Source organism: Panthera onca, chromosome B4 (genome assembly GCF_046562875.1).
Source record: "Panthera onca isolate mPanOnc1 chromosome B4, mPanOnc1 haplotype 2, whole genome shotgun sequence".
Classification (NCBI taxonomy): Eukaryota; Metazoa; Chordata; class Mammalia; order Carnivora; family Felidae; genus Panthera; species Panthera onca.
In genome coordinates, this window is record NC_138345.1 from 133,522,682 (window position 1) to 133,549,142 (window position 26,461).

The following is a 26,461-nucleotide window of genomic DNA, read 5'->3' on the forward strand; positions in this document are numbered from 1 at the left end:
GTCTGGAGCGCCTGGATGGCTCAGTCGGTTGAGCGTCTGACTTCCGTTTGGGTCATGATCTTACGGTTGGTGACTTCAAACCCCACACTGGGCTCTGTGCTGACAGCTCAGAGCCTGGACCCTGCTCTGGATTCTATGTCTCCCTCGCTCTCTCTCTGCCCTTCCCCGCTCATGTTCTGTCTTTCTCTCTCAAAAGTAAATAAATTAAAAAAAAAAAAAGTCTGTGAGGTAGGTATCGATCGATACCCTTACTTTATAGATTAGGAAAGTGAAGTTTACAAGTCACCTATCTAACGAATGATGGAGTTGGGGTTCAATCCTGATTAGCGTGCACAGAAAAGTGAGCTCTCAGCAAAGTTTTGCACGCTAAAAGGAGAGGACGCTGATACTCCTCTGAAGTCACAGTGATTCCAACTGCTAAAGGTGCATGTTGATAGCAAGAAAAGGATCTGAGAAAGGGAAGCCAGAGGGAAAAGAGGACAACCCGCTGAGTAAGTTACCCAAGCCAGGAGTGGAATGTTTCAAGGAAAAGGGAGTGGTGTCAAATAGAACGGAGACATCCAAAAACCCAAGAACCACGCACATACTCATAGTAAACCACACCTGGACAGCAACCCTAATCTTGATTTAAAAAAAAAATGTATCATCTGCCTATATTGGCCAAAGATATCCTACTTCTCTGCCGCAAGGGTGTGAAAACAGACTACAGGTAAGCATGTGATTAAGCAACACAGCTTCACACCTACGTTTTCCTCCAGTCCAAGGAAACAAAGTTTATGTGTGTGCGGTGGCCTTTAAGGGAAATGGTTGGCCTTTAGACTTCAGAAGGCAAAGAAAACAGCAGTTATTTTCTTCCAAGCTCCCTGTGGGCATGTGGGACAATCGCTGTCTATATCCCAGATATTTTCGAAGAGACCAAAACGGCAGCCAGGGGCGGAGGGTGTGCTGGCCCTCACCCCAAACTGTTCCAGCATCTTCTCGCCTATGCCTCATTGCTCTCCGTCCCACAGTCACGACTGCAGATATCAACCCACCCTCTCCCTCTCATCCCCATCCCCCAGCCACATCCTGGGACTGGCCCCAGAGAAGCCCCACACCCCGCAGTGGCCCGGGCGTGAAGACCCCGCCTCACCACGGCTCCGGCCACAGCGTGGACAAGGCTTTCGTAGGACAGCACTGAGGCCATTGCTGCGGCTCCCCGCACACCTAGCAACACTTCTCCCTCAGGCGCCGCAGCTAGCCGAGAGAGGTAAGAAGCGCCGGAGACCGGGATGTAAGCGCCACAGGCTCCACCTTCTCAGGCCCGCCTCCTCCGGAACAACCCCTTCCGGGTCTTAGCGAGCACGCTGTCTTCCCGCCGGAAGCCACTGGGCTGGAAGAGGGGAAAGCCGGGCCTGGGGACGCCCCTTGGCTCTGATTGGCCCTCGGGGCCTGCATGGGCGGGGCAGAGAAGCGCTGGCCCAATCATACGGAGCAGCAGGACAGGCAGAAAGCCGGTAGCCACGCCCTGGGTCTGATGGAAGTGCCCTCACGTTCCCGGGGCCTGACTGGCTGTTCTTCAACATGGGGACTTAGGGAGGCCTAGATGGCCACCTTCCCTCCGTTAAGACAGGCCGGAATCAGGCAAGATGGGGACTCAAATCTTCCTGCTTACCTGCGAGTTAACTCGTATTTTCTACCGACAGTATTTTTAAAGTCATATTTTGTCCAAAAGGAAATACTGATTGGGCAAGGTTCTGCACTCTGAAAAACCCTGGGGTGTTGGGAAAACAAAACGGAGCTGGAGATAAAGTGATTAGATGCAGGTGGGATCATACTCGTTAGCAACTAGTAAAGCCATTTCACCCTTTTGGTTTTCTCCTTTAAGTGACAGAATTAGTTAATACAACTCCACTGCAGTAAGGATTACAAAAGCTAATTTATGTTGGGGTGCCTGGGTGGCTCAGTCGGTTAAGCGTCCGACTGCAGCTCAGGTCACGATCTCGCGGTCCGTGAGTTCGAGCCCCGTGTCGGGCTCTGGGCTGATGGCTCAGAGCCTGGAGCCTGCTTCCGATTCTGTGTCTCCCTCTCTCTCTGACCCTCCCCCGTTCATGCTCTGTCTCTCTCTCTCTCAAAAATAAATAAACGTTAAAAAAAAAATTAAAAAAAAGCTAATTTATGTAGACGTACTTCATAAAATACTGAAGAAATAACTACATGTTGTCAAGTGAAGAACCAAACTACATAGAACTACAGAAGCCACTTTCAATCTCTAACCTAAGTCATACTGTGAGACACGATGTCTCAGGACTCCAACTGAACTCTACTGGGATGTCATTTCCATGTGTCTCTTGTCAGTTTCAGTACCAGCAAGTTTACCCTTCTAATACCCACTATGAGAATTTTTTTAATGCTTATTTTTGAGAGAAAGAGCACGAGTGGGGTAGGGGCAGAGAGAGGGAGACCCAGAATCTGAAACAGGCTCCAGGCTCTGAGATGTCAGCACAGAACCTTATGCAGGGCTCTTTCTTAGGAAACGAGATCATGAACCTTAGCTGAACTCCCACCCAGGCGCCTCGATAATTCTTGAGTGTTTACTACATGCCAGGCTCCATGCTTTATGTGTTATCGTATTTACTCCCTGGGAGAGGGCCCTAAGAATGTTTCTTTGGTCATGTTTTCACACAATTTGTGTGAAATATTTTAACCGGTACTGGTTACGATCTTCCCTTCATTTAGGACGGTGCTAGTGACCACAAGCTAAGTGAAAGGTGAATTTGGGACACAGGTGAATTCAGTGATATCTGTATGTATGGTTAAGTTACTGCTAGATATTTGGTTGTAGAAATGGCTTCTAGGAACACTCTCTCCACTCCCTAATATGACAACAGAAAGGCACAGGTCCAAAGGTCAAATGAGAATAGGCTGGTCCCTGCAGAATTTAAGCAGAAGACTCGGTTTTCACGGACTTATCAAATTGGAAGCTCTCGGTCAAGAATATACCAGACCATGTAGCATACATATTCACAAACATTTTATGAATACTTCTCCTTTATGTTGGTAATTAAACACAACAGAATTCATCAGAACTCCCATTTGTAGGGCACCAACCCAGAGAAGGTAGCATATCAATCTGTGTGGTTTTTTTTGCATCCCCAACGTTCAAAAATATTTTGATCAAGATGGCGTTATCTATCCTACTGAAAACGCTGCAAAATCGTTGTCATGAGTATACAGCCAAAAAGAAAAAAGGAGTAATTGCATAGTTACACCACATATTAAATCTCTGCAGTTGTGATTTTTGAGGTTTGCAATTTTTCTAAATTCACTTCTACACCTAATTTAGTGTTCATAATGACGCATTTTCCTTAAAGAGGGCTTCCTGAGTTACAGAACTATCAAGTCTCCCACTATACAAATAGTATACAAGAAATTCTGTGTTTTTACACCCATGCCATCAAATACAAAATGAGTAAAAGGAACCTACCCAGAAGTTATTTCACGTTATCGTGCTTCTCCACCAGCACATTTATGATCCAGTTACTTACACTGCAACCTGACAATGTTAGTGACCTGGGGGAGTACTTACGGCCATTTTAATTATATACCAGACAACTAGATTTTCAGAAGCGTATACGTGTCTAGTTCTGTTTACCTCCTTGCTACTTTCACCTAAAGAGAATGTCAAAATTCTTATAGACGACTTTATAGAACATTTTGAATTTACAATTCCACCAGCACTACACACAAAAGGTGTCACTGTTATAACTTTCACCAATTTCACGTTTACTCTTTCAAAAGCTTAATGGCTATCTTAGGATTTGTTGCCTATTTATGTCAGGGTATTTTCCTCCCTGAACTATGCAAATAGGTATGCTATATTGGTTGTAAATACTAAACTTTAAAATTACTGCATAATTTTTAAACCTTTTTTCTCTTGTCCTCATTCTTGGGCGTCACAAGCGTTCTAAGCCCTTCAAGCACGATGCTACATCCCTTACTATCCGGAGAAACCTGTTGGGTGTGCACATCAGTACACCCAGTGACGTACGATATTCCTTATTTAGCCAATCCTCCTCAAATTTCTTTCCAATTTTTTGAAGTAATGAACAATCCTGCAAGAAGCAACCTTCGCCAGACGGCAGCAGGGCATAGAATTTAAGAGGAAGACCTTGGGGGCAAGGGAAGGAGGAGGACCTTTGAAGAATAAGACTAGTGAGAACATCAGCTTCACAAATCAGCAGGAGTGTTAACTTAGGCAATTTATTTTTTTTTAATTATTTTTTTTAATGTTTATTTTTGAGAGCGAGAGAGAGAATGAGCAGGGGAGGGGCAGAGAGAGGGAGGAGAATCCCAAGCAGGCTCTGCACTGTCAGAGTGGAGCCTGATACAAGGCTGAAACTCGAGTCGTGACATCACGCTCTGAGCCAAAACCGAGTTGGACACTTAACTACGCCATCCACGGGCTCCAGCTTGGGCAATTTAAGTGCTTCAGTTTCCTCATCTATATAAAATGGGAATAAGAGCACTTACCGTTATGGTCATTACCAGAATGGGGCCAATGCTTTCAAACTGATTACAGAGCACCAAACCTCTAAAATGTTGTTTCTCCCTTATCCCAATCAGGCCAGCATATCCTAAGGTGGCAGCCTGCTAGCTGTTGCCCCAGGTAACAACTTTTTCTTCTGTAGTTTTTTATTGGGTACATGACCACAAAGCAGTGGACTATTACTTTCTAGCTTTCCTTGCAGCTAAATATGGTCTCAAGACCAAAAAAAAAAAAAAAAAAAAAAAAAAAAAAAAAAAAAAATTGACCAATGGAATATGAGAAGTCATTAAAATGTTAATTCTGTGGATCAGTCTCAGTATCTCAGTATGTGCTTCCCTGACGCCCTCTCCTGTTTCCTCACGCTAGAAGATGATCATCAGAACAAACACTTTTGGACTCAGAAGCTGCCTTTGGAGTATGGCAGAAGAGCTTACCTCTGGACTGCTACCTGAAAGAAAAGTAAAGCTCTGTTTAACATCTAATTTTTCTTATGAAGTCGTTGTAACAGTACTTTATGAACTAAAGCCTACTGTGTCCAGCAAATAACTTAAGGTGAGTGCTAAAGACATGAAATAAACAGAACATGTACTGGGGAAAAAAAGTGTGGGGGGGTCAATATCCAGTTTGAAACCATAGTTTATTTTTAATGTAGCTAGAAATCCATTGACTATATTTTTAAGCAGAAAAAAAAAAAAAACTACTTTACTTTTCCTTCTTATAGCATTGTTAGCACAAGAAAAAAACACTTCTGGTTTAGAAATGATACTGAGTTTCTATGAAAATGAATGTACTTTGTATTTGTGGAACTTAAAAGCACAGGACACATTTTTCTGAAGACCAATTTTACTTTTACCCATTTATGGTACTATTTGCAATGTTAGAATGTATTTAAGTAATATATAATTAAGTAAATCAAACAAGGAACCCAAAAGGAACTGGTCTTCTTGAGTTATTCACAGCACACATTAGAAATTTTGAGAGAACACACATTAACAACAACAAAAAAACACTGGCAAGCTCAAACTCAAGTTTATATGCTGAGTATTTTTAAAGGGTTTAAAAAGCATGCTCAGTTAGCATACAGCCTTTTCTCACTTATATAACAGATGCATTACCGTTTGTGTACAGCAAAGGATGAGAACCTGAATCAAGTCACTTATGACTCCAGAAATGTGCTATTTCAGAAATGTATTCCATGAAATTTTTTTACTGGCTCCTACCACTGATTCTTCAAATAAGCAAAGTACAGAGCGTCTAATCCCTTGAAACTGTTTTTAAACACCCGCCACTTTAAATTGAAAGATAGGTAGAAACCTAGCAATTCCTGGTACAGTGCCTGGACTTAATTAATGTAAGAGTTGAATGTACAGCAGAAAATCTATCATTTCTTTATCCTTGAAGAGAGGGAGGGAGAAAAAGGAGAGGTGGGGATATGGTGCACTATTTAAGAGATGAATAGCAGTACAAGGACTCATAATAATACCATCAACTCCACAATGAAGAACCATGGATCTCATCAATTTTATAATTCATGTTGGACCAAAAAGTTTAGTTCCCCTGTAGTGTATCAATGAAGTCAAACCTCATGCTTTCCAAAATATGAAGACAAATAAGGTAAGATAAACTCCAATTGCAATAGGTATTTCCTAAGTAGAGAACTGAACACAAAGGGAATCCCTCCTCCCAACATCTTTTGATATAAGCTTTCACTGAAGTGAAAACCTAACACTTAAATATGAAATCTGTTGGCCAAGTAAGAAACTACAGCTGCTATGGATATTACCTTCCATAATCATTATATGTATTACATATTAAATTAAACCCAGCATTACATATGCTTGCACAATTATGCTGTGAATGATATTAGTGATGGTGCCAGTGAAAAAGGACAATCTTTAGCCCAAAAAGAATAAGGGGATGGGGAGGCGAAAACAAGTAGAAAACACACAATGAGATGGGCCATTTTCTGACTAGGAAAGGTCATTCTAAACACAGAAATACAAAAAGAAAAGTATTCCCTTATTTCCCGTGTGGAAATAATACGAAACATTTATTTTCTGTATCACACAAGAACACAGCTAAGTAATCCAACTCTACTGCAGCATTATAAAAATCATCCCTTCACCACAGTGTAAGATTTAAATGCATCTGCACAAGTGTGCATGCTATATTAAAGGAGAAAGGTTGCTGCTGCCCTGCCAAGAACTTCCGGCCCCTATCCAGGTCCTACTGCAATACTGGTGGTCCCAATGGTTTTATTGAAATAAATCATGTTTAAAAAATAAAGCATTTAAAAAGACAAGTCAAAATGCCTCAGTAACCTATACCCAACTCAAACTTAATCTATTTAAATGTTATATTTGCCTCTCGCTAATAAGCCTTTATTTCAAACTGAGCAATAAATCTTCCATACTGAAGTATCTTCCTTGCCCAATTAATCCAAAGGAAAAAAACTGAAATGATTAGTAAAGAAAAATGTAGGGATTAACACACCCTTTTAATATGTTTTTAAATATTTTTAAGGTTTAAAAAGTGTTTAAAGTTTGTAATTCCTAGTAGGAAAACATCATCTGAATGAAAACCCTAATGGCAAACCACTGAAAAATGTCTCAGTTGTATGTGGGGCAGAGGGGTAGGGATTATCTTCACAGCACCCCAGCTTTCTCCATGAGAAGGTCAGAGGTACACTGGTTTGTATTATTGCGACATCCAATAGGTGATCGAAGTTGCTTTTCCTTCAGCAAGGGCTTTATTTGTCAGAAAGGCATTATGCTTGACCTCCAAATTTGGCTGACAATTTACTGATGAGATTCATAACCTTTGGGTTACTCTGATATTTTGACATATTTGCTGGGTTCTGGGCCACATCCTGGAAGGCCACCATAACTTCTGGATCCTGAAAAAAAAAAAGGTAATGTGTTTTTTTTTTAGCGTTTAAAAGAGTTCTGTGGTTTAACATTTATTATCCTAAATCTTATCTCTTTATTTAAACTTGACAATTTTGTCAGAGACAAGTTAAATGGAATTTTGGACAAGTCCCCGAAGTATAAATATTATTAATGTGCACTTCAAAGTCAAACACCAATTATATCACTTTAACTAGATAATGAAAAAAAGCATACACAATTTTGATTAAAAGGACGACTAAATTAGGGATGATTGGGTGGTTCAGTTAAGCATCTGATTCTTGACCTTGGCTCATGTCATATTCTCACAGTTTGTGGGATCGAGCCCCATGTCAAGCTGCGTGCTCTCCCTCTCTTTCTGTCCCTCTCCTGCTCGTGCGCGTGCTCTCTCTCTCTCTCACTCAAAATAAACTAAGGGTGCCTGGGTGGTTCAGTTGGTTAAGCATCCGATTTCTGCTCAGGTCATGATCTTGCAGTTCATGAGTTTGAGCCCCACGTTGGGCTCTGTGCTGACAGCTCAGAGCCTGGAGTGTACTTCGGATTCTGTGTCTCCCTCTCTGACCCCCCCTCGTTCATGCTGTCTTTCTCTGTCTCAAAAATAAATATTAAGGACAACTGAACTACTAAATTCTACTCATGAAACCAGTATTACATATAACACTATATGTTAACTAACTAGAATTTAAATAAAAACTTGAAATATAAATAAATAAGTAAAGACATCTGGATATAATCAAACTATTACAGACTAATAGTATTATAGAACCGTATTACAAACTATACTACAAACTATTATTTTTAATAACTTAAGCTACTCATTCTGAAATAAAAAATGAAGAGTAGAACTGTGTAATGAGCTATGTGGTAATTCTGACAAGTAAAACATGTCTAACATAGTAACCTTTGTCTCTACTTAGAATTAATAAAAGAAATACCTTAGGGATACAAGGCCCAACTTTGTTCTTCCAAGTCTTACCTGCATGGCTGCGAGAACCTCTGGGTCACTAAGAATTTCATTGAGCCCAGGCATTCCTGCCATTCCAGGCATTCCCCCCGCCATTCCAGGCATGCCTCCAGGAAAATTACCAGGCATTCCCCCAGGAAAGCCACCTGCAAGAATAAATGAAGTAGCTGCAAGACACCAGCCATATTCTTTCTCAAGTAGTGACAGCACACTATTTCCTTCCAATGAAAATCACACACACTCACAAGTGCATGCAAAAAGAACAAGGGGGCTACTAGCCACAAAGTAGTCTTAACATTCTAACTGGATGCAAATGAGAATTTTACCTTCAAATTTTCTCCTAAAAAATAAGGCTGTAAATCAACTTTACTACCTTTTGCATTTAGTTTTTCCTAGTAATTAAGACTGTTAAAGAAAGAAACTAATCTTAGCTAAAACAGTCCCTGGAATTACAAATAAAGTCATCTCAGTCATCTTATTTTCTCTTTTTAATACTATGTGTTTCAATTCCAAGTTCTGATTTGTAAGACTTTAGTTGTTTCTGTTTAAACTGTATTCCTGTAGAGCATTCTTTCAAGAACTAAATGAAATGCTTGTTTTAAAAAGCTGTGGATTTCTATCTCCACCATAGACACGATCAAAATCTGTGCAAGTGAAAATCTGCATTTTTAACAAGCACTCCTGGTATTTCTTCTTTATACTGAGGACAATACTCTAGCAAAAAAAATTTCATTCTCCCAGTATATTTTTAGATTATAAACACAAATTATCTTCTACTCAGTTGTTCACTACATACACCTTTTATGTCCACTGGAAATATTATGAAATCACAATTATACCAACATAGACATCTATAAGGGAATACACTTTACATTAATGTATCTTACAGATCAAGGGTGACTACACATAAGCCATCATAAAGAAAAAACACAAAGAACGAAGTCATTTCCTCCTGGCTCAACAATTTAAAACATTCCCATAAGTAGCTAATAATCACAGGTAAGAGAATCTAAGAAGCTGGAAAAAAACTACTAGCTTCTCTTGATGCCCCTACTCACTGAAAAAGTAGTTTCTATCCATAAAAAAAATAACTGGTCCAGCACAAAAAGAGTTAACCGGCCTGCTTGTGAAATCTAGACAATAAAATCCACATAATAAAAAAGTAATCTCTAGTACTAATCTACACTAGTGGTTTTCCTCTAAAGCAAAGATACTGGATATAAAATTATTTACATTTTAAGCAGAATGTAAGCTATGAACTGCATTTTCTTGCTTTTTCTTCAAACACAAAGTCATCCCCAATAGATGTTCTTTCTTTTTACTTGCTTGGCACATGACCTTTCAGAATAAAGGCTATCTTTTCTAGCCTGTGACCATGGAACTTAAGTTGCAGCCAGTGGCATACACCCATTAGGGGGTGTGTAGCTGCCTCTGTAAACCTTTCAGAGAAAGCTGGTTACTATTAAAACAGCTGAAGGCAGCAGATTCCCCATTAGAATTACAAACTTTAAAAAAATCTCTTCCTGGTTTTTAAATTTCACACTGTCTCATTCAGGAAGTATTCAAAAATTGTTCCTGCAGTGCCTTTTTAACTGTTCTTCTACCTGTATCATATAGGCTAGGCCTCTGCTATCATTGAAGACTTTGTCCCTGTAGTAATTTCTAATCATTTGACATTTACAAAAAAGAGCTTATATTATTTTTACACTTGACTCAAAATATTTTTTATGAATAATTTCATACAGTGCTTTTACCTAGTCTCTCGTGAATATCAACATTTAACAGAATAAAATCCAATTGTGATAATTTAGAAATATTTAGAATATTGGGGCGCCTGGGTGGCTCAGTCGGTTAAGCATCCGACTTCGCCTCAGGTCATGATCTCGCGGTCTGTGAGTTCGAGCCCCACATCAGGCTCTGTGCTAACAGCTCAGAGTCTGGAGCCTGTTTCCGATTCTGTGTCTCCCTCTCTCTCTGACCCTCCCCCGTTCATGCTGTCTCTCCCTGTCTCAAAAATAAATAAACGTTAAAAAAAAAAAAATATTAAAAAAAAAAAAAAGAAATATTTAGAATACATCATAATCAACTCTTACTCCATCTCTTAAAGTACAATGTTCATATCTCAATAAATGTTAGCTGCTCTGGGGTGGGTGCCTGGGTGGCTCAATTAAGTGTCTGACTCTCAATTTCGGGGCTCAGCTCATGATCTCACCAGTTGTGAGATCAAGCCTTACCTCAGGCTCTGTCCTGGGTGTGGAATCTGCTTACGATTCTCTTTCCCGTTCCCACCTCTCCTCACATGAGCGTGCATGGGTACTTTCTTAAAAAATATATATATACTGCTCAAAGTGTGAGGAAAATAATTAATATAATATTATTTCCACTAATATAACATTTTTAAATGAGAATGAAACTTTCTAGAGGCTAACATTCTAAAGACTTTTTTCAGTATTTCAGGGACTAATAGTACTAAATATAATAGACCTATTTGAGCCCCAATTCAGAATATTTTCCGATTATTTACAATACTAATAGTTTTAAATTTTCTTTAAAAATACCTGGGAAAGAGCCATACTGAGCTCCTGATTGTCGTCTGGCTTCTTCCTCCTTTAATACAAAGAAAGAAAGAAATTATATAATGGGGGTGGTGGTGGTGGTAGTGGTTATGAGTCTGCAAAACCATGCAAAAAACTGTAAAATCAGCTAGTTAGAGGAATGACAAGTTTCAAATGGCAATATTGGACTAAAGAACACGCCCCATCCGCCTCTCCAAAATTTTCTAGCTAGGTTGTAAGGAGCTTTACTTTTAGTAGAGCTGTCTAGTGTTTTACCTCTACTTGGGGTAGGAAAAAAAACACCTAACAACTGGAAAGCAATACAGTACGGACTGACGTCTGTCCATGCTTATGCAAAGTGTAACTTCTTAACGTTAAAACTCTAAAATGAAAGCACATGGTTAAATGATGAAGACTGCCAATGGCTTTTGTTTCTCAGGTTCGTCTTTTCCATACTCTCTCCACATAACTTAATACTACCAGAATTTTACTGATTTGTTTTTGCAATTTCCAACAAAGAAAATACAAATTTTCCTCATAACCAATCATAAAGTCATCAAGGATATATAACTGTAGAAATTTTTTGACGACTACAAACTGTAATCCTAAAAATTAAGCATGATGCTTTAAAAGCATTTATTATTGTGTTAAATTATTTTATTAAATTCAATTATAAATTAGTGTTATTAATTTTGTTAAATATTAATATTTAATATTAAGTGATGAAAAATTAGGATGTCATGTTACGTAATTATAACATAGCTTTACATCCTTTTATTCAAAACTGTTGGAAATAACTAGATGGAAGATGATAACATCAAATGCAAAAAGCTAATATAGAAAAACTAAGAGAAACAAGAACAGTAGGAATATTGTGGACGAATTACGAGTAACTTTTATCTAAGTTTTAGGACTTTGTAACTAAAAATAAAAAATAGTCTATTTTAAATAGCTATGAATCCACACTGGAACAGGAGGAATCGTAAAACAACAAATCAGGGAAAGCATCCACAAGAAATCAAATAATACTGACAAGTTTTAATTACCCGACCCCCCCCCAAAAAAAAAATCCCTAATTTTAGGAGGACACAACATGAATATAAACTGGGGATGTATAAGCTCACTTAAGAATTTAAGGACAAAAGATATCCCTACAAATTAGATAAGAAGGAAGGAAAACTCTCTATAAGTAGTATCAGCCTACAGAACTGCAGCCAGCATTAAGAGCCAAGAATCAGAATGATATCCTAAAACTCTAATCTACTGTATTTCCCTTTGATGGTCTAGCTACGGAAACTTTACCCTCTGGGCTCTCTCATGTTCTTCCCGAGCCTTCTTAACCCTTTCTATTCTTTCTTTGATCTCTCGTTCTTCACGTTTTCGCTCATACTTTCTCCGATGTTCAGCAATTTTCTGGGCCTATGGAAAAAAAAAACACACACACAGAAAAATGTTTCCTTTAAGAGCTGAGTAAATGCAACCCAACCACCAGTTTCGTTAAAGAATCATTTTTCTTTGTGGAGAAGTGTTAAATTCAACACACAGTTCTGAATGACAGATTTACCTTGTAAGAAAATACCTTACATACTCAGACTTTAACAAGTCCACTGTGAAATAAAAGAAAGAGGATGAGATTCTAAGTTAGAAAGTTTATAAATTTCAAACAAGTAACTACTCAAGGATGACAATTAGGTTTCCAATTGCACAATTCTTGCCTGATGCTTGCCATGGCAAGGTAGAGACTGAGAATATACACACCAGTTATTTGTGACAGTCTAACTATACTTAAGTTTTCGCATCCATAAACTGAGGGGATGGTGGGCAGGAGAAGAGAAATACTTAAGTCTTATAGAATGCTGTAAAGATTAAGAGAAAATATACGTACCAGGCACTAGCACATAGCCTGGGCCAAATATTTGGAATCTATTATTTATTCAGAAAACAAATTTGAAGTCATATTCAATTGTTACTTCCGTTTGTTTATGATTATTTTTTAAGAATCTTGGGGTGCCTACATGGCTCAAGTGGTTAAGCATCCGACTTCAGCTCAGGTCATGATCTCACAGTTCCTGATTTCGAGCCCCATGTTGGGCATTGGGCTGACAGCTCAGAGCCTGGAGCCTGCTTCAGATTCTGTGTCTCCCTCTCCCTCTGTTCCTCCCCTGCTAGCACTCTGTCTCAAAAATAAATAAACATTAAAAAAAAAAAAAATTAAAGAATCTCATGTTCTACGGGTGCCTGGGTGGCTCAGAAGGTAGAGCATCTGATTCTTGATTTTGGCTCAGCTCATGATCCCCTGGGTCATGGAATCAAGCCCCATGTCAGGTTCTGTGCTGAGCATGGAGGTTGCTTAAGATTCTATCTCAAAAAAAATTAAAAATAAATAAAAATTAAAAATAAAAGCAGGCTCTGTGCTTATAGCAGAGGCCGATGCAGGGCTCGAACCCACGAACCATGATATCATGACCTGAGCTGAAGTCTGATATTTAACCCACTGAGCCACCTGGGCACCCCTTAAAAGAATTATCTTAACAATTGTCTTTTTAAAACACAATCATTTTAGTTTTTGGATTTAATATTATTTTTAAAAGGATGAAACTTGCTACTTCCACAAGGCCCTCAAGCTTTATACAGGGCTGCATATACCTACAACATAAAAAGACCGGACACAACCTTGGGTCACATTTTACAGGTTTTCTATTTTTTTCCTTGCTATAAACTTGATGCCCCCTTTCCCATCTCTAATTTTCAGCCTATTGCAGGCATGCAAACCAAAGTAACAGTTTGCTTTAATACAGCAAGAGAAATAAAGGCATGACAACCTAATGACATTTCCAGAGGTGAGCATAAACTTCAGTGATAACAGATGAAAACATCCAAATGTCTGTTTCTTTGTATGTTCCACAGGTAAATTATTGCAAGGGGCTGAGTACTAGAGCCACAGGGCATCACAGTTAACGACATTCCCTTTCTGTACTTTAACATACCCTTGGCTGAACTTCTTTCAACATTGCACTAGCATCTTCATCATAATCCAGTTTACAAGCAAGGGCAAGATCATGTGCTGCTTCTTCCCAATGGCCCAGAAGTCTGAAACAGATTAAATTCATTTTATACATATCCACTTATGTGGCATGGTGTCTTTCTTGTTAAAAAAAAAAAGTTACCGAACAAATTTAAAATTAAATATCTGAAGTATAAATTTTCACAAACCAATTCAATTACCATGTTCTACTCTATAAAAACTTGCAAATTTAATTTCCTCTTTGGTAACTATAAAGCTGCTCTTCTAAAAGATACTTTAAACTTTAAAAAATTACTTTAATTCAAAATATTGTAAAATTTTTCAAATTATGTAGAGCTACAATTTTCAAATTTGAAATTCTGATTTCAACTCCTTAAAAATGGAATTAACATAATGTATATTTAGTATGCTATAAAGGCAGAAGAGAAATAATACATGTGTACACATTTTATTGACAGGAGAAACAAAAGATTGTGGGAGAAGGTAAGAATGGAGTAGAGGGGTAACAACAGAAATGACTTTTCTGGGTATACCTGTTAACTCAGTTTTGACTCTTTAAACACAGAAGGGTTTTATACATGCAAACTATGAAAATTAAAGACAGAAAAGACAGAAATAAAGTAACCCCAAAACCTGACCACAAACAGAGAAAAACAAACAAACAAAAAAAACCAGCTGTTTATCACACAGAGCATACAGCATACAGAAAAGTCAAATAACTTTTAAAACAGTATTTTGAGGGGCACCTGGGTGGCTCAGTTGGTGGGCGTCCAACTTTGACTCAGGTCATGAGTTCAAGCCCCGAGTCAGACTCTGCGCCAACAGCCCAGAGCCTGGAGTTTGCTTCAGATTCTGTGTCTCCCTCTCTCTCTGCCCCACCCCCACTTACACCCTCTGAAAAATAAACATTAAAAAAAAAAATTTTTAAACAGCATTTTGACTATGTATCTTAACTGGGATATATTCTAAGGATAAAAACTGCAACAGACACAAAAACTTTCAACTTTGCTTAGGGAGTATAAAATTGTTAAGGTAGGACTGTAAAAACAATTTTATGTATGTTATTGAATAACAAGTAAACACATTACAGATAAGGATTTTGAGTCTAAGAGAATAGTGTCAAAAATGCATGGTACAAAAACAGACATTCAGATCAATGGAACAGAATACAGAACCCAGAAATGGACCCACAAACATATGGCCAACTAATCTTTGAAAAAGCAGGAAAGAATATCCAACGGAATAAAGACAGTCTCTTCAGCAAGTGGTGCTGGGAAAACTGGACAGCGACATGCAGAAGAATGAACCTGGACCACTTTCTTACACCATCCACAAAAAGAAACTCAAAATGGATGAAAGACCTCAATGTAAGACAGGAAGCCATCAAAATCCTCAAAGAGAAATCAGGCAAAAACCTCTTTGATCTTGGCCGCAGCAACTTCTTACTCAACACGTCTCCAGAGGCAAGGGAAACAAAAGCAAAAATGAACTATTGGGACCTCATCAAAATAAAAAGCTTCTTCTGCACAGTGAAGGAAACAATCAGCAAAACTAAAAGGCAACTCACGGAATGGGAGAAGATATTTGCAAATGGCATATCAGATAAAGGGTTAGTATCCAAAATCTATAAAGAACTTATCAAATTCAACATCCAAAAAACAAATAATCCAGTGAAGAAATGGGCAAAAGACATGAATAGACACTTCTCCAAAGAAGACATCCAGATGGCCAACCAGCACATGAAAAAATGCTCAACATCACCCATCATCAGGGAAATACAAATCAAAACCACAATGAGGTACCACCTCACACCTGTCAGAATGGCTAACATTCACAACTTGGGCAACAACAGATGTTGGCGAGGATGCAGAGAAAGAGGATCTCTTTTGCAATGCTGGTGGGAATGCAAACTGGTGCAGCCACTCTGGAAAACAGCATGGAGGTTCCTCAAAAAATTAAAAATACAACTACCCTACGACCCAGCAATTCCACTACTAGGTATTTATCCAAGGGATACAGGTGTGCTGTTTCGAAGGGACACGTGCACCCAATGTTTATAGTAGCACTATCAACAATAGCCAAAGTATGGAAAGAGCCCAAATGTCCATCGATGGATGAATGGATAAAGATGTGGGGTGTGTGTGTGTCTGTGTGTCTGTGTGTGTATACATACACACACATACATATATACATATACACACATACATACATATATACAATGGAGTATCACTTGGCAATCAAAAAGAATGAAATCTTGCTATTTGCAACAATGTGGGTGGAACTGGAGGGTATTATGCTAAGTGAAATTAGTCAGGGAAAGACAAATATATGACTTCACTCATATGAGGACTTTAAGATAGAAAACAGATAAACGTAAGGGAAGGGAAGCAAAAATAATATAAAAACAGGGAGGGGGACAAAACATAAGAGACTCTTAAACATGGAGAACAAACAGAGGGTTGCTGGAGGGGTTGTGGGAGGGGAGATGGGATAAATGCATAAGGGGCATTAAGGAATCTACTCCTGAAATCATTGTTGCACTATATGCTAACTTGGATGTAAATTTAAAAAATAAATTTTAAAAACGCAAAATAAAAGGGAAAACATTTAATATTGAATTTTAATTGAAAATATCAGTATAAACTCAAGGTTTCATAACTTTTTTCCTTAAAATCATTATTTAAAAAATGTTTTTCTAACTCTGTTCAAATGAAATGACAGAAATAATGCTATCCCAGAGGCAATGAACATATTTAGTGGCCAAACTTTACTTTCTGTAAACATTATCCTCACAAAAATGAACCCTAGTTTCTTGGAGAAATGGTTTCTTCTGAGTCTAGGACAAGCAAAACAGGAGATGAGCCCATGCTACCTTGTATCATAAAGCAAAGAAATGCTCAAAGATTACTGGGCTCTCAAGAGGATCAACAGCAATACATGAACTTTTTGACTCCCAGAGCACTAATTTTAATCTTTTACCTTTATCTTTGACGTGCATCTTCATAATCACCAGAGCTTTTTTGAGTACCTAATACAGTTGTCCCATGCATATCCATTTTCATTCCCATCCACACTTGGGAGTACAACACCCTTCTAATCCACATAAGATGTAAATGTCATTGGACATCTCATCCCCAAGCCACAAATACTCACTTGTATAACATTAAGTTTTGTTTCCAGGAAATGATGACTAATCTAGGATAAATTCACTTCTTTATTTTCCCCTTTTTCTGATTTTCAGGTGACCTGTAAGTAACTAAAGTAGTTTGAGGCTAAGGAATTCCTTCTTCTACAACATATTGTTTAACGTTAGGTTACAGAATTAAAAGAAAATTTGTAAGGCCATGTTCTTTTTTAGAAATAATTTTGATCCTTACCTTAAATTTGACTATATGTAGTCAAAAACTGTAAAACAATGGTTTTCTTTGAAGAAATAAAATGAATTTTTATTTGTTCCTTATAGTCCCTCAATTATTATCGAGCACATATTATCTTGAAATTAAATCCTTAGGCAACTTCGTTTTGCTTTAAAGGCATATTAAAACATCAGATTTAAATTTTAGAAGTTCTGAAAATAATGAAATTCCATTATTTACCGGTGTGCTTTCCCTCGCCACTTGTAAGGCTGAGCTGAATCAGGATTTATTTCAATAGCTCTGTCACAGTCTCGGATGGCAGCATTTGGCTTCTGTAATTTGATGAAGACACTAAAAAAGAAGTGTAACATTAAAAAGTATTTATTTTGGGGCGCCTGGTTGGCTCAGTCAGTTGAGCGTCTGACTCTTGATTTCGGTTCAAGTCATGATCTCACAGTTGTGAGATCAAGCCCCACGTTGGGCTCTGTGCTGAGAGTGGAGCCTGCTTTGGATTCTCTCCTCTCTCCCTTTCTCTGCCCCTCCCCTGCGCATGGGCATGCTCTCTCAAAAGAAACAAACATTAAAAAAAAGTATTCATTTCGAACAATAACACCTTTGAGATAGTCACAGAAGCAATTCTATTGAAATCAATGAGCAGGAATTATTCACAGCAGAAAGGGATGCTTTTTTTTGTTTAGACCTCTCACCTGGCTCTCTTGGCATACAGAATGGCCAAGCGAGGATTCAGCTTGATGGCATCCGTGAACAAGTCAATGGCTTTCTGTAGTTCACCTAAAGTAAAACAGGTTGAGAAATAAAGAATATCTCCCATTCTTAGTAGGACTCATGAGTTTTTTTTAAAGAAAAAAAATAAAAGGATAAATTTAAACTTACAAAGAAAAAAGTACTCATACTAAATTTACAGGGTTGATTAAAAATACTATTTGAATTCACAGGAATGATATAAAAATTCAAGAAAACCAGAACTCATGCAAAGTCCTTAACTCACATTTTAAATTCATTTACTGTGTATCCTATTCACATAGTTAGTTAGCTTCTTTGTGTATTAGTGCCTTCAGTGAAGTCATTCAACAAATAAAACATACTATACAATTAGAATAAGTCTTTACACAAAGTTTAATTTTGGGGCATAGGAAACATGGGGAGGGAAGACAAACACAGAGTTTTAAAGGTAATGTCACAGTTCACTTTGGAAAATACATTTACCCAGCTAGTAAATGTGTAAAGAAAGAACTTTAATAGAACTCCTAAACAATGCAGAAGAATGTGGAATGTCATTAGTTACTACTGCAGATGTCTGTGACAAATTATTACGCTTGGAGGTCTAATAAGTAATTCACAGCTACCATGTTCAAAACTGAACTGTTAACTCTGACCCCATCTCTAAAATCCACTTCTCTAAAAATAAATAAATAAATAAATAAATAAATAAATAAAATAAAATCCATTTCTCATCCTTATATTATCAACTAAATATGTGGTTCTTTCATTCACTCTAGTTTAGAGGTCAGCAAACTTTTCTGGAAAGGGCCACATAAAAATTATTTTTGCAATCATCAACTATTCAATTCTGCTGTTGTAGTTGTAGACAACACATAAACAAATGCATGTAGTTATGTTGTTCCATTACATTTTTATAAAAATAGGAGGCTATAGTTTGGCTAATTCGTCATCTACCTCATGCCCCAAATCTTGGGAGTCATTCTCAACTCCCCAATCTAAAACTGTTTTTACTGATTGCTATGACAAAAAAGTAAGAACTGTAGAAAAACAGATGTGGAACGGGAAATGAGGGTGGCAGTGTTCAATATGAATCCAAGATTCGAAAAGCTATTTAGTGCCCAAATATATACATCGCTTATTAGAAAACAAATATTACGTAAGAATAAGATTAAATATATTTTTTCAATTTGTGTATACGATTTTCCAATCACTAACTTGTTATGACACAGATACTTATTAAATTATTTGGACCTAACTACATTATAAATGGAACTCTTAGCCATTTCTTTTGGCCTAAAAGGTATGTTCAAGTCATGACAGTAAGGACACTAGGAACAGAGAAAGTCTGAGACTCTTTGCCCTAATCCAAGCCATCATCATTAGCCACTTGGGATTATCAAATATGACTTGATTTCTTGCATTCCCTCTGTAGTATCATGACAATGCACTTTATATCTGCTGTGAGGAGCCGGAGAACCCCATCTTCTGTGCTCAAGGATACACTTCACAAGCGGCTCCCAGCTAATGTTAATGACTAAATAACAGCAAGGACACCAAGACTGGCCCATTATTGTGAGACTGTTAACTCCTCTATTGGACAACTCTGGCTTGCCAAGACGTTTTAGAAACACACCCATAGAGGATTGTGTTTCTCTCCCACACAGGGATAAACACACAACTCTCTCACTGCCTTCCAAACTCCTCTGGCTCTCCCCACTCCCATTTTCCCTCTCAGGTATTTTCTTAGATTTCTGGCACATCAACACGTTTTGGCTTCTTCTTCTACAATGAACATACCCTTATTTGCCCCTATAACCTCATTTACATAAAAGAGCAAGAATAATCCTTTTCAAAAGTAAATACATCTCACAATGAAGCTCTCCTACTCAAAAACAAAAACCCCTACCCACAACACCTCAATAGCTTCCCAATCATCCTTAAGGATAAAATTGTTAAGTCCTCAGTCTAACCTACGAAGTGTAGTGATCTATCTTCCCCACCACCTTCCCACCACCCATCTCCCACTACTCCAAAGCGCTTCTATGACCTCAACTCCACCTGCCATTCTTACCCCTTCACTCGCCTCGCTCCAGCTACAAGGCCCTTCTGTTATGCTCTCCCAGTTAGCCTCTGTACTTGTTCTTCACCTGTCTCAAAGGCTCTTCCTCACATTGCTTACTCACTTCATCATATACTTTTCTGACCACCCTTTGCAAAACATAGCTTTCATCAGTGACTATTTTTTTACTCAGCTCTATTTTTCTTCATCACGCTTATTACCACCCAACATTAAATTACAATTTGGTTTTGTTCCCCAGTAATATATGAGGTTCAAAGGAAAAAAACGTGGTCTCTTTTGTTTTTCTCACTGTATATCTAGCATCTAAAACACTGCCTAGGGTGCCTGGGTGGCTCAGTTGGTTGAGGGTCTGACTTCAGCTCAGGTCATCTCACGGTTTGTGAGTTTGAGCCCCGTGTCGGGCTCTGTCCTGACAGCTCAGAGTCTGGAACCTGCTTCGGATCCTGTGACTCCCTCTCTCTTTGCCACTCCGACGCTCGCCCTCTGTCTCTCAAAAATGAGTAAATATAAAATAATCTTAAAAATAAAAAATAAAACACTGACTAGAGGGGTGCCTGGGCGGCCCACTCTGTTGAGCGTGTGACTTCGGCTCAGGTCATAATATCTCAAGGCTAGTGGGTTCAAGTCCCCAATCAGGCTTTGCACTAAAAGCACAGACAGAGCCTGCTTCAGATTCTCTATCTCCCTCTCTCTCTGCCCCTCCCCCACTCATGCTCATTCTCTCAAAAATAAATATTAAGAAAATAAAATAAAAACACTGCCTAGAACATGCTAAGCTTTAAATATATTAAACAGAAAAGCGTAATGAAAGTAACATAATAACGTGACAGCTAAAAACACTTACTAAGATCTTAAATTCAGTAAGAATACTGACACTTTAGAAATACCAGTAACTTGGGGAGCCTGGGTGGCTCAGTTGGTTGAGGGTCTGACTTCAGCTCAGGTCATGATCTCACGGTTCGTGAGTTTGAGCCCCGCATCGGGCTCACTGCTGTCAGCTTAGAGTCCACTTCGGATCCTATGTCCCCATCTCTCTCTGCCCCTCCCCTGCTCATGCTTTCTCTCAAAAATGAATAAACATAAAAAAAAAAAAAAATACCAGTACCTTAATAAGAATGATACCAGATACTATTCAAGGCATAATACACATATTTATTCCTCAATATACTATGTAGGTACATTATCCTTATCATACAAAGGAGGAAACAGAAGCAGAGACAAAGAGTAACTTCTCTAAGTTTGCCTAGCTAGTAAGTGCCAGAACTGGGATTCAAAACCCAGGCACTCTGGCTTCCTAAGTTCAGTGTTTAATTATATTCCTGTCTCTCCAACCCCACGCAGGGCCTGAATCTACAATCCCAGGCTTAGAATACTAATGTTTTATCCCTCTAAGATATACTATAAAATTACATTTATTCTAAAACTAGAACTAGGTTAAATTTACACATGAATACAGCTTGGAAAGAAATGTGGAAAAACAAGAACATGACTTATCAGGTAGTGGCAGCAGCTTCATTTTATTAAAAATTGCTAAGGCAATAATAAGAAAACAAATTTAAGAAATATAAAACAATATGCCAAAATAAGTGACAAAAATAATAAATGAATTGGTATCATGGCACAGTAAGATCCTGCACAAGTCAAAACCCTTCTGCGACCTCAGATTATTCATTAACCTGTAAAATGGGAGTAGTATGAGGTTTTAATGAAATAATGCACATTAAATACAATAAAACTGTCAGGTAGGTAGAAAGCACAAAATAAATGTTGGATAAATAGACATTAGGTAGTAGTAAAATTAAAAGATTAGTGTGGAAAAGGAGTGGTCAGGAAGAGAAGTGGCTGAGATCAATTGATGGGTATGAATTAAAGCAGAAATAGGTGAAGAAGAGCTTTAGAGAGAAGCAGCAGAGCACAAGTGTAGGAACGTTCTAGGACAGCAAGGTCTGGCTGTAATGAGAGGTTAATATTCAAAAAGAAGAGAACAAGGCTGGGAAGGCAAAATATGGGATCTGACTCTAGCAGGTTTAATGCCTTGATGAAGATCTTCAGAAAGTGTGCAAAAAGCTAGTCAGAGGTTACAAGCAAAGGAATTTGTGGAAATAAAAAGCGGTTCTAAGAAAGAATAATCTAGGGACAGTGAACAGAAAGCAATAAAGGAACTAGACATTTAAGGTAGGCAAATTATTGAGGCTAATGCAATGGCATAAACATGTGAAAATGACCTAAACTAAGAAGGTGGTGAGATCACAAAAAAAAGAAAGCGAATACATTTGCCAAGTTGGAATAGCAATCAACGCTAAACTCCTCAAGTTCGGTCATCTTCTAATTCTACAGGCGGAAGTCCAAACACACTCCAGCAACAGACAGCAACAGCTCCACCACAATGGCATTGTGACACACTAACACACAGCTATGGAAGGGTCTGCATAGTACCCAAGAAATGATTTGTTTTTATAAATCATAACTGATTAAATATTATGCTTAATACTACCAGCACTCTCCCACTTTGAAAGGATTTTCTGAAGAGGATCTAACATGCAAAGATTAGAATAAGAATGTTATTATCCTATGGACATCATTTGCCAAGGGTGTTGCTGTGTCAAAAGTTAAGAGCCACTGTGCTGCTACTACTACCCCCTTTTTTTTTTTTAAGACTTTTGCCTCTTCTCAGTATAGAAACACAAGGATATAGCTGGTAAAGGAGTCTTTGAGTCACAGAAAGATGCATCCAATGCCCTGAGGCAAGGTAATTGATACCTGAGTGGTTTCAGCCTCTTTATCAAAGGGGAAGGGGTGGGTAGAGAATAGGACGCTTACTTTCTTCTCCAGTATAAGATACTCAGCAAATTTAAGTTCCCTTCCACTGTTCCACTATTTTAACAGCTGCTGCAGGGAAAAAGAGAATATATAGAAATATAGCAAAGACGAAAAAAAAAATCACTCACCATCATTTAGGGCATCAATGGCAGCCACTTTTTTATCATTTGCCTGATCCATCATTTCCTCGGTTATCTAGGGGGAAATCGTAGGTCAACTTAGAAGTAACAGAGAAAGCAAAGAGAAGGAAGCAGCTTGGGCTTTCTTAGGGATGGGGAGATATAACCCTCATTTTCACTCATTCTTCTCTTGTTTCCAGGGAACAAAGAGGATAACTATGGTAAGTGTTTAGTAAGAAATTACACAGGATGAGCTTTAATCTTTCATAATGAACAATAAATTGCACTCCCTACCTTTACTTTAGACATCACCTTTGTGTCCCTCCATCCCAACCAACCTAAGCAAGATGTTCCTGCCCTGGTCTTATCAACTCCTTTCTAGTTATTCACAAATACTAAAACTCAATCTCCTCATAAAGATGTAACTAAGTCCTGTTATACTTGAATTTTAAGTGAAATGTCTCATCCTTTTGTTCGAACAAAGACCTACAGAGTACCTATACTGTACAGAATACAAGATGTTGACAGTACAATGATCATTACTAACAAAAACTTATAGCAAACATCCTACCTAAATGGAAAATGGTTATTTCTTTTAAAAAAGGCAAAAAGATTCATTCCACCATTAACCACTGTGTAAAATATTACTACTGCTGGCTAGTTCATTAAGAAAATAACTTGACAGGTTTAAGAATTGGAAGGAAACACCAAGCTGTCTTCATATTTAACTAGAAAACCCAATAGAACTGACAGGTTGTTAGATCTACTAAGACAATTCAATAAAGTCCTTAGAAACACAGAAACAACATAAAAAAATAAGAGTTCCTCCACATCAGCAAAAATCAATTACAAAACTGGACAGAACAGGATACCATTCTAAGAACATGTAAGACTTTCAAGGGGAGAAAAAGTAAAATTCTATTAAAGAACACAAGATGTATACCATGTTCATGGGGAAAAAAAAAAATTTTTTTTAAAGTAGGCTACACGCCGAGCATGGCGCCCAACATGGGGCTTGAACTTATGACACTGAGATTAAGACCTGAGCTGAGATCAAGAGTCAGAGGCTTAACTGACTGAGCCACCCAGGTGCCCCAAGAAAAAATTTTTTGAATACTTCAACCGAACCGCAAGTTACTCAGTAAATTCAAAGTAATTCCAACAAAAACTCCTACGTAGAAGTTTAAAAATCTTTTTCAAACAAAGAACAAAAAAGAACAAAGACACACTTTACCAGATAGTCAGGCATCCTACAAATCCAGAATAATTAAAAAAGAAAAAAAAGACAACGCAGTTTATGGCAACATGGTACACATAAAACCCTGAATAAATGTAAAAGTCATCTTTGACATAAGAATGTAGAAATCCTCAAAGAACAAGATTAAATGAAGACTTGAAATCCAGTAAGGTAGCCAAGTACTCCATCTGCTTTCACCCCTTCAGCAGGTGTCAAACCTGGTGATCTCACAATTCTGTTTTTGAAGGTAGTGGACACATGAAAGAAAATCTAGATTCAGGTGAAGAGAATACATGTTGTCTAATCAGATACCCTCCAATAAATCTGGAATCCCACCCACATGCCTATACCTGCAAGAATAGCAAACCCAAAATAAATTGGTCCCAATGAAAGGAACAGCCAAGTAGAAAGAAAAAGAAACTCCCCTGTAAACTTATAATGATAAGCCAGAGTTTCTGGTGGAATTCACATTACTTGTATAGTTACACAAACAACAGAAAAACCATGCTGAGATTTTAAAGTGGTCCTTGACTTGGTACCTCCAATCCAGAGTCTTGATGGAAGCAAACACTTCCCTCTTTGGAGGAATACACCTTCTACCCAGGCCCCAAAAACTTTTCCACAGGTGAAATGTCAAAGAACTCATGGTCAAGATATCAACACATAAGTACACACAGTCAAAATATCCACACACACACAAACCATCCACAAATAAATGAGCAAGAGTCAGGAAAAGTAAAAGAATAAGGCCAGTAAGAGTTTGATAAAGATTTTAATGTGTTTAAGAAAACAGAGGCACATTTTGAAAATGAGTAAGGAAAAAGTGACTTATAAATAACCAAGTGTACTTCAAAATGAATCAAAACAAAACATAGGGGCGCCTGGGTGGCGCAGTCGGTTAAGCGTCCGACTTCAGCCAGGTCACGATCTCGCGGTCTGTGAGTTCGAGCCCCGCGTCAGGCTCTGGGCTGATGGCTCGGAGCCTGGAGCCTGTTTCCGATTCTGTGTCTCCCTCTCTCTCTGCCCCTCCCCCGTTCATGCTCTGTCTCTCTCTGTCCCAAAAATAAAAAAACGTTGAAAAAAAAAAAAATTAAAAAAAAAAAAAAAAACAAAACAAAACATAAAGATGAAAAACACAAGCATTCAAATTCAAACATCAACAGCATACATCATTCAGCAGTGATAAAGAGATGAAACTTAATAGTGAAAAAATCTAATACATATCTAACTAGGGCTCCAGAATGACAGTAGAGAGAATGGGGAAGAGGCGATATTTGAAAGGTATTAGTTGGAATGTTCCAGAACTAAGAAAGTTAACCCTAGAATTTAAAATCCCCAACAGGGGCCCCCGGGTGGCTCAGTCGATCAACTGTCCAACTTTGGCTCAGATTGTGATCTCACAGTTCACAAGTTCAAGTCCCATGTCGGTCTCTGTGCTGACAGCTCAGAGCCTGGAGTCTGCTTCAGATTCTGCGTCTCCCTCTCTCTCTGCCCCTCCCTCACTTTCTCTCTCTCAAAATAAAAGCCTTAGAAAACTTTTTTTAAATGCCCAATATATCCCAAGTAGCACAAATGAAGTATTATAAACCTAAATACCTGAAAGTGACACGACATCATCAATAAATAAAATCCATAATTTAAAAAATTCCTTTTACAAAGAATGACAAAAAGTACCTATATTTGTTCTTAAAGATGCACACAGCTTTACGGAGAAAATGCTAAAAAATTACTTAAAAACATTAGAAAAGACCTAAAAAATTAGATACAGATTCATGGGTAGTTAATCTCAATAGTGAACTGTATCTTCTCCTAACTTGATTTAGATTTAATGCAATTCTAAATCAATTAGATTTGGGGTGGGGGGATGACACTTGATAATATTCTAAAATTTCTATGGAAAAAGAAAGGCCAACAAAACAGCCAAAATATTCCTAGACCGCTGGGGGTCCTTACCCTAAGGTTAAGGTAAGACAATGTGTCATCAGCACACAGAAAAAAATTAGACAAGAACACAGCACCAGAAGTAGCTCACACTACATGAAACAGTGCATTTTGGCACTGGTGGGGAAAGAAATTCTTTAATAGCGCTGACAGGTAGATTAAAGGTGAAAGGTTAACATAAAGTTT

The 26,461-nt window shown here is 38.1% G+C and overlaps 2 protein-coding genes across 3 annotated transcripts in view; both read right to left on the minus strand.

Annotated features, from left to right (window-relative positions):
• SLC25A17 (solute carrier family 25 member 17) overlaps positions 1-1,336 on the minus strand; it is a 46,011-nt gene extending 44,675 nt beyond the window's left edge. The window contains exon 1 of one of the 2 annotated variants that reach the window (XM_060656268.3): positions 1,133-1,336. In XM_060656268.3, coding sequence (XP_060512251.1) covers positions 1,133-1,186 — 54 coding nt within the window. In that variant the 5' untranslated portion in view covers positions 1,187-1,336. The remainder of the gene's footprint in view (positions 1-1,132) is intronic. The other variant, XM_060656267.3, reaches the window with a different exon arrangement.
• Positions 1,337-5,541: 4,205 nt separating this feature from the next.
• ST13 (ST13 Hsp70 interacting protein) overlaps positions 5,542-26,461 on the minus strand; it is a 32,004-nt gene continuing 11,084 nt past the window's right edge. The window contains exons 5-12 of the mRNA XM_060656261.3: positions 23,107-23,173; positions 18,042-18,126; positions 17,575-17,685; positions 13,941-14,043; positions 12,256-12,372; positions 10,957-11,005; positions 8,411-8,544; positions 5,542-7,424 (exon numbers count right to left, since the gene is read on the minus strand). Coding sequence (XP_060512244.1) covers positions 7,296-7,424; positions 8,411-8,544; positions 10,957-11,005; positions 12,256-12,372; positions 13,941-14,043; positions 17,575-17,685; positions 18,042-18,126; positions 23,107-23,173 — 795 coding nt within the window. The 3' untranslated portion in view covers positions 5,542-7,295. The remainder of the gene's footprint in view (positions 7,425-8,410; positions 8,545-10,956; positions 11,006-12,255; positions 12,373-13,940; positions 14,044-17,574; positions 17,686-18,041; positions 18,127-23,106; positions 23,174-26,461) is intronic.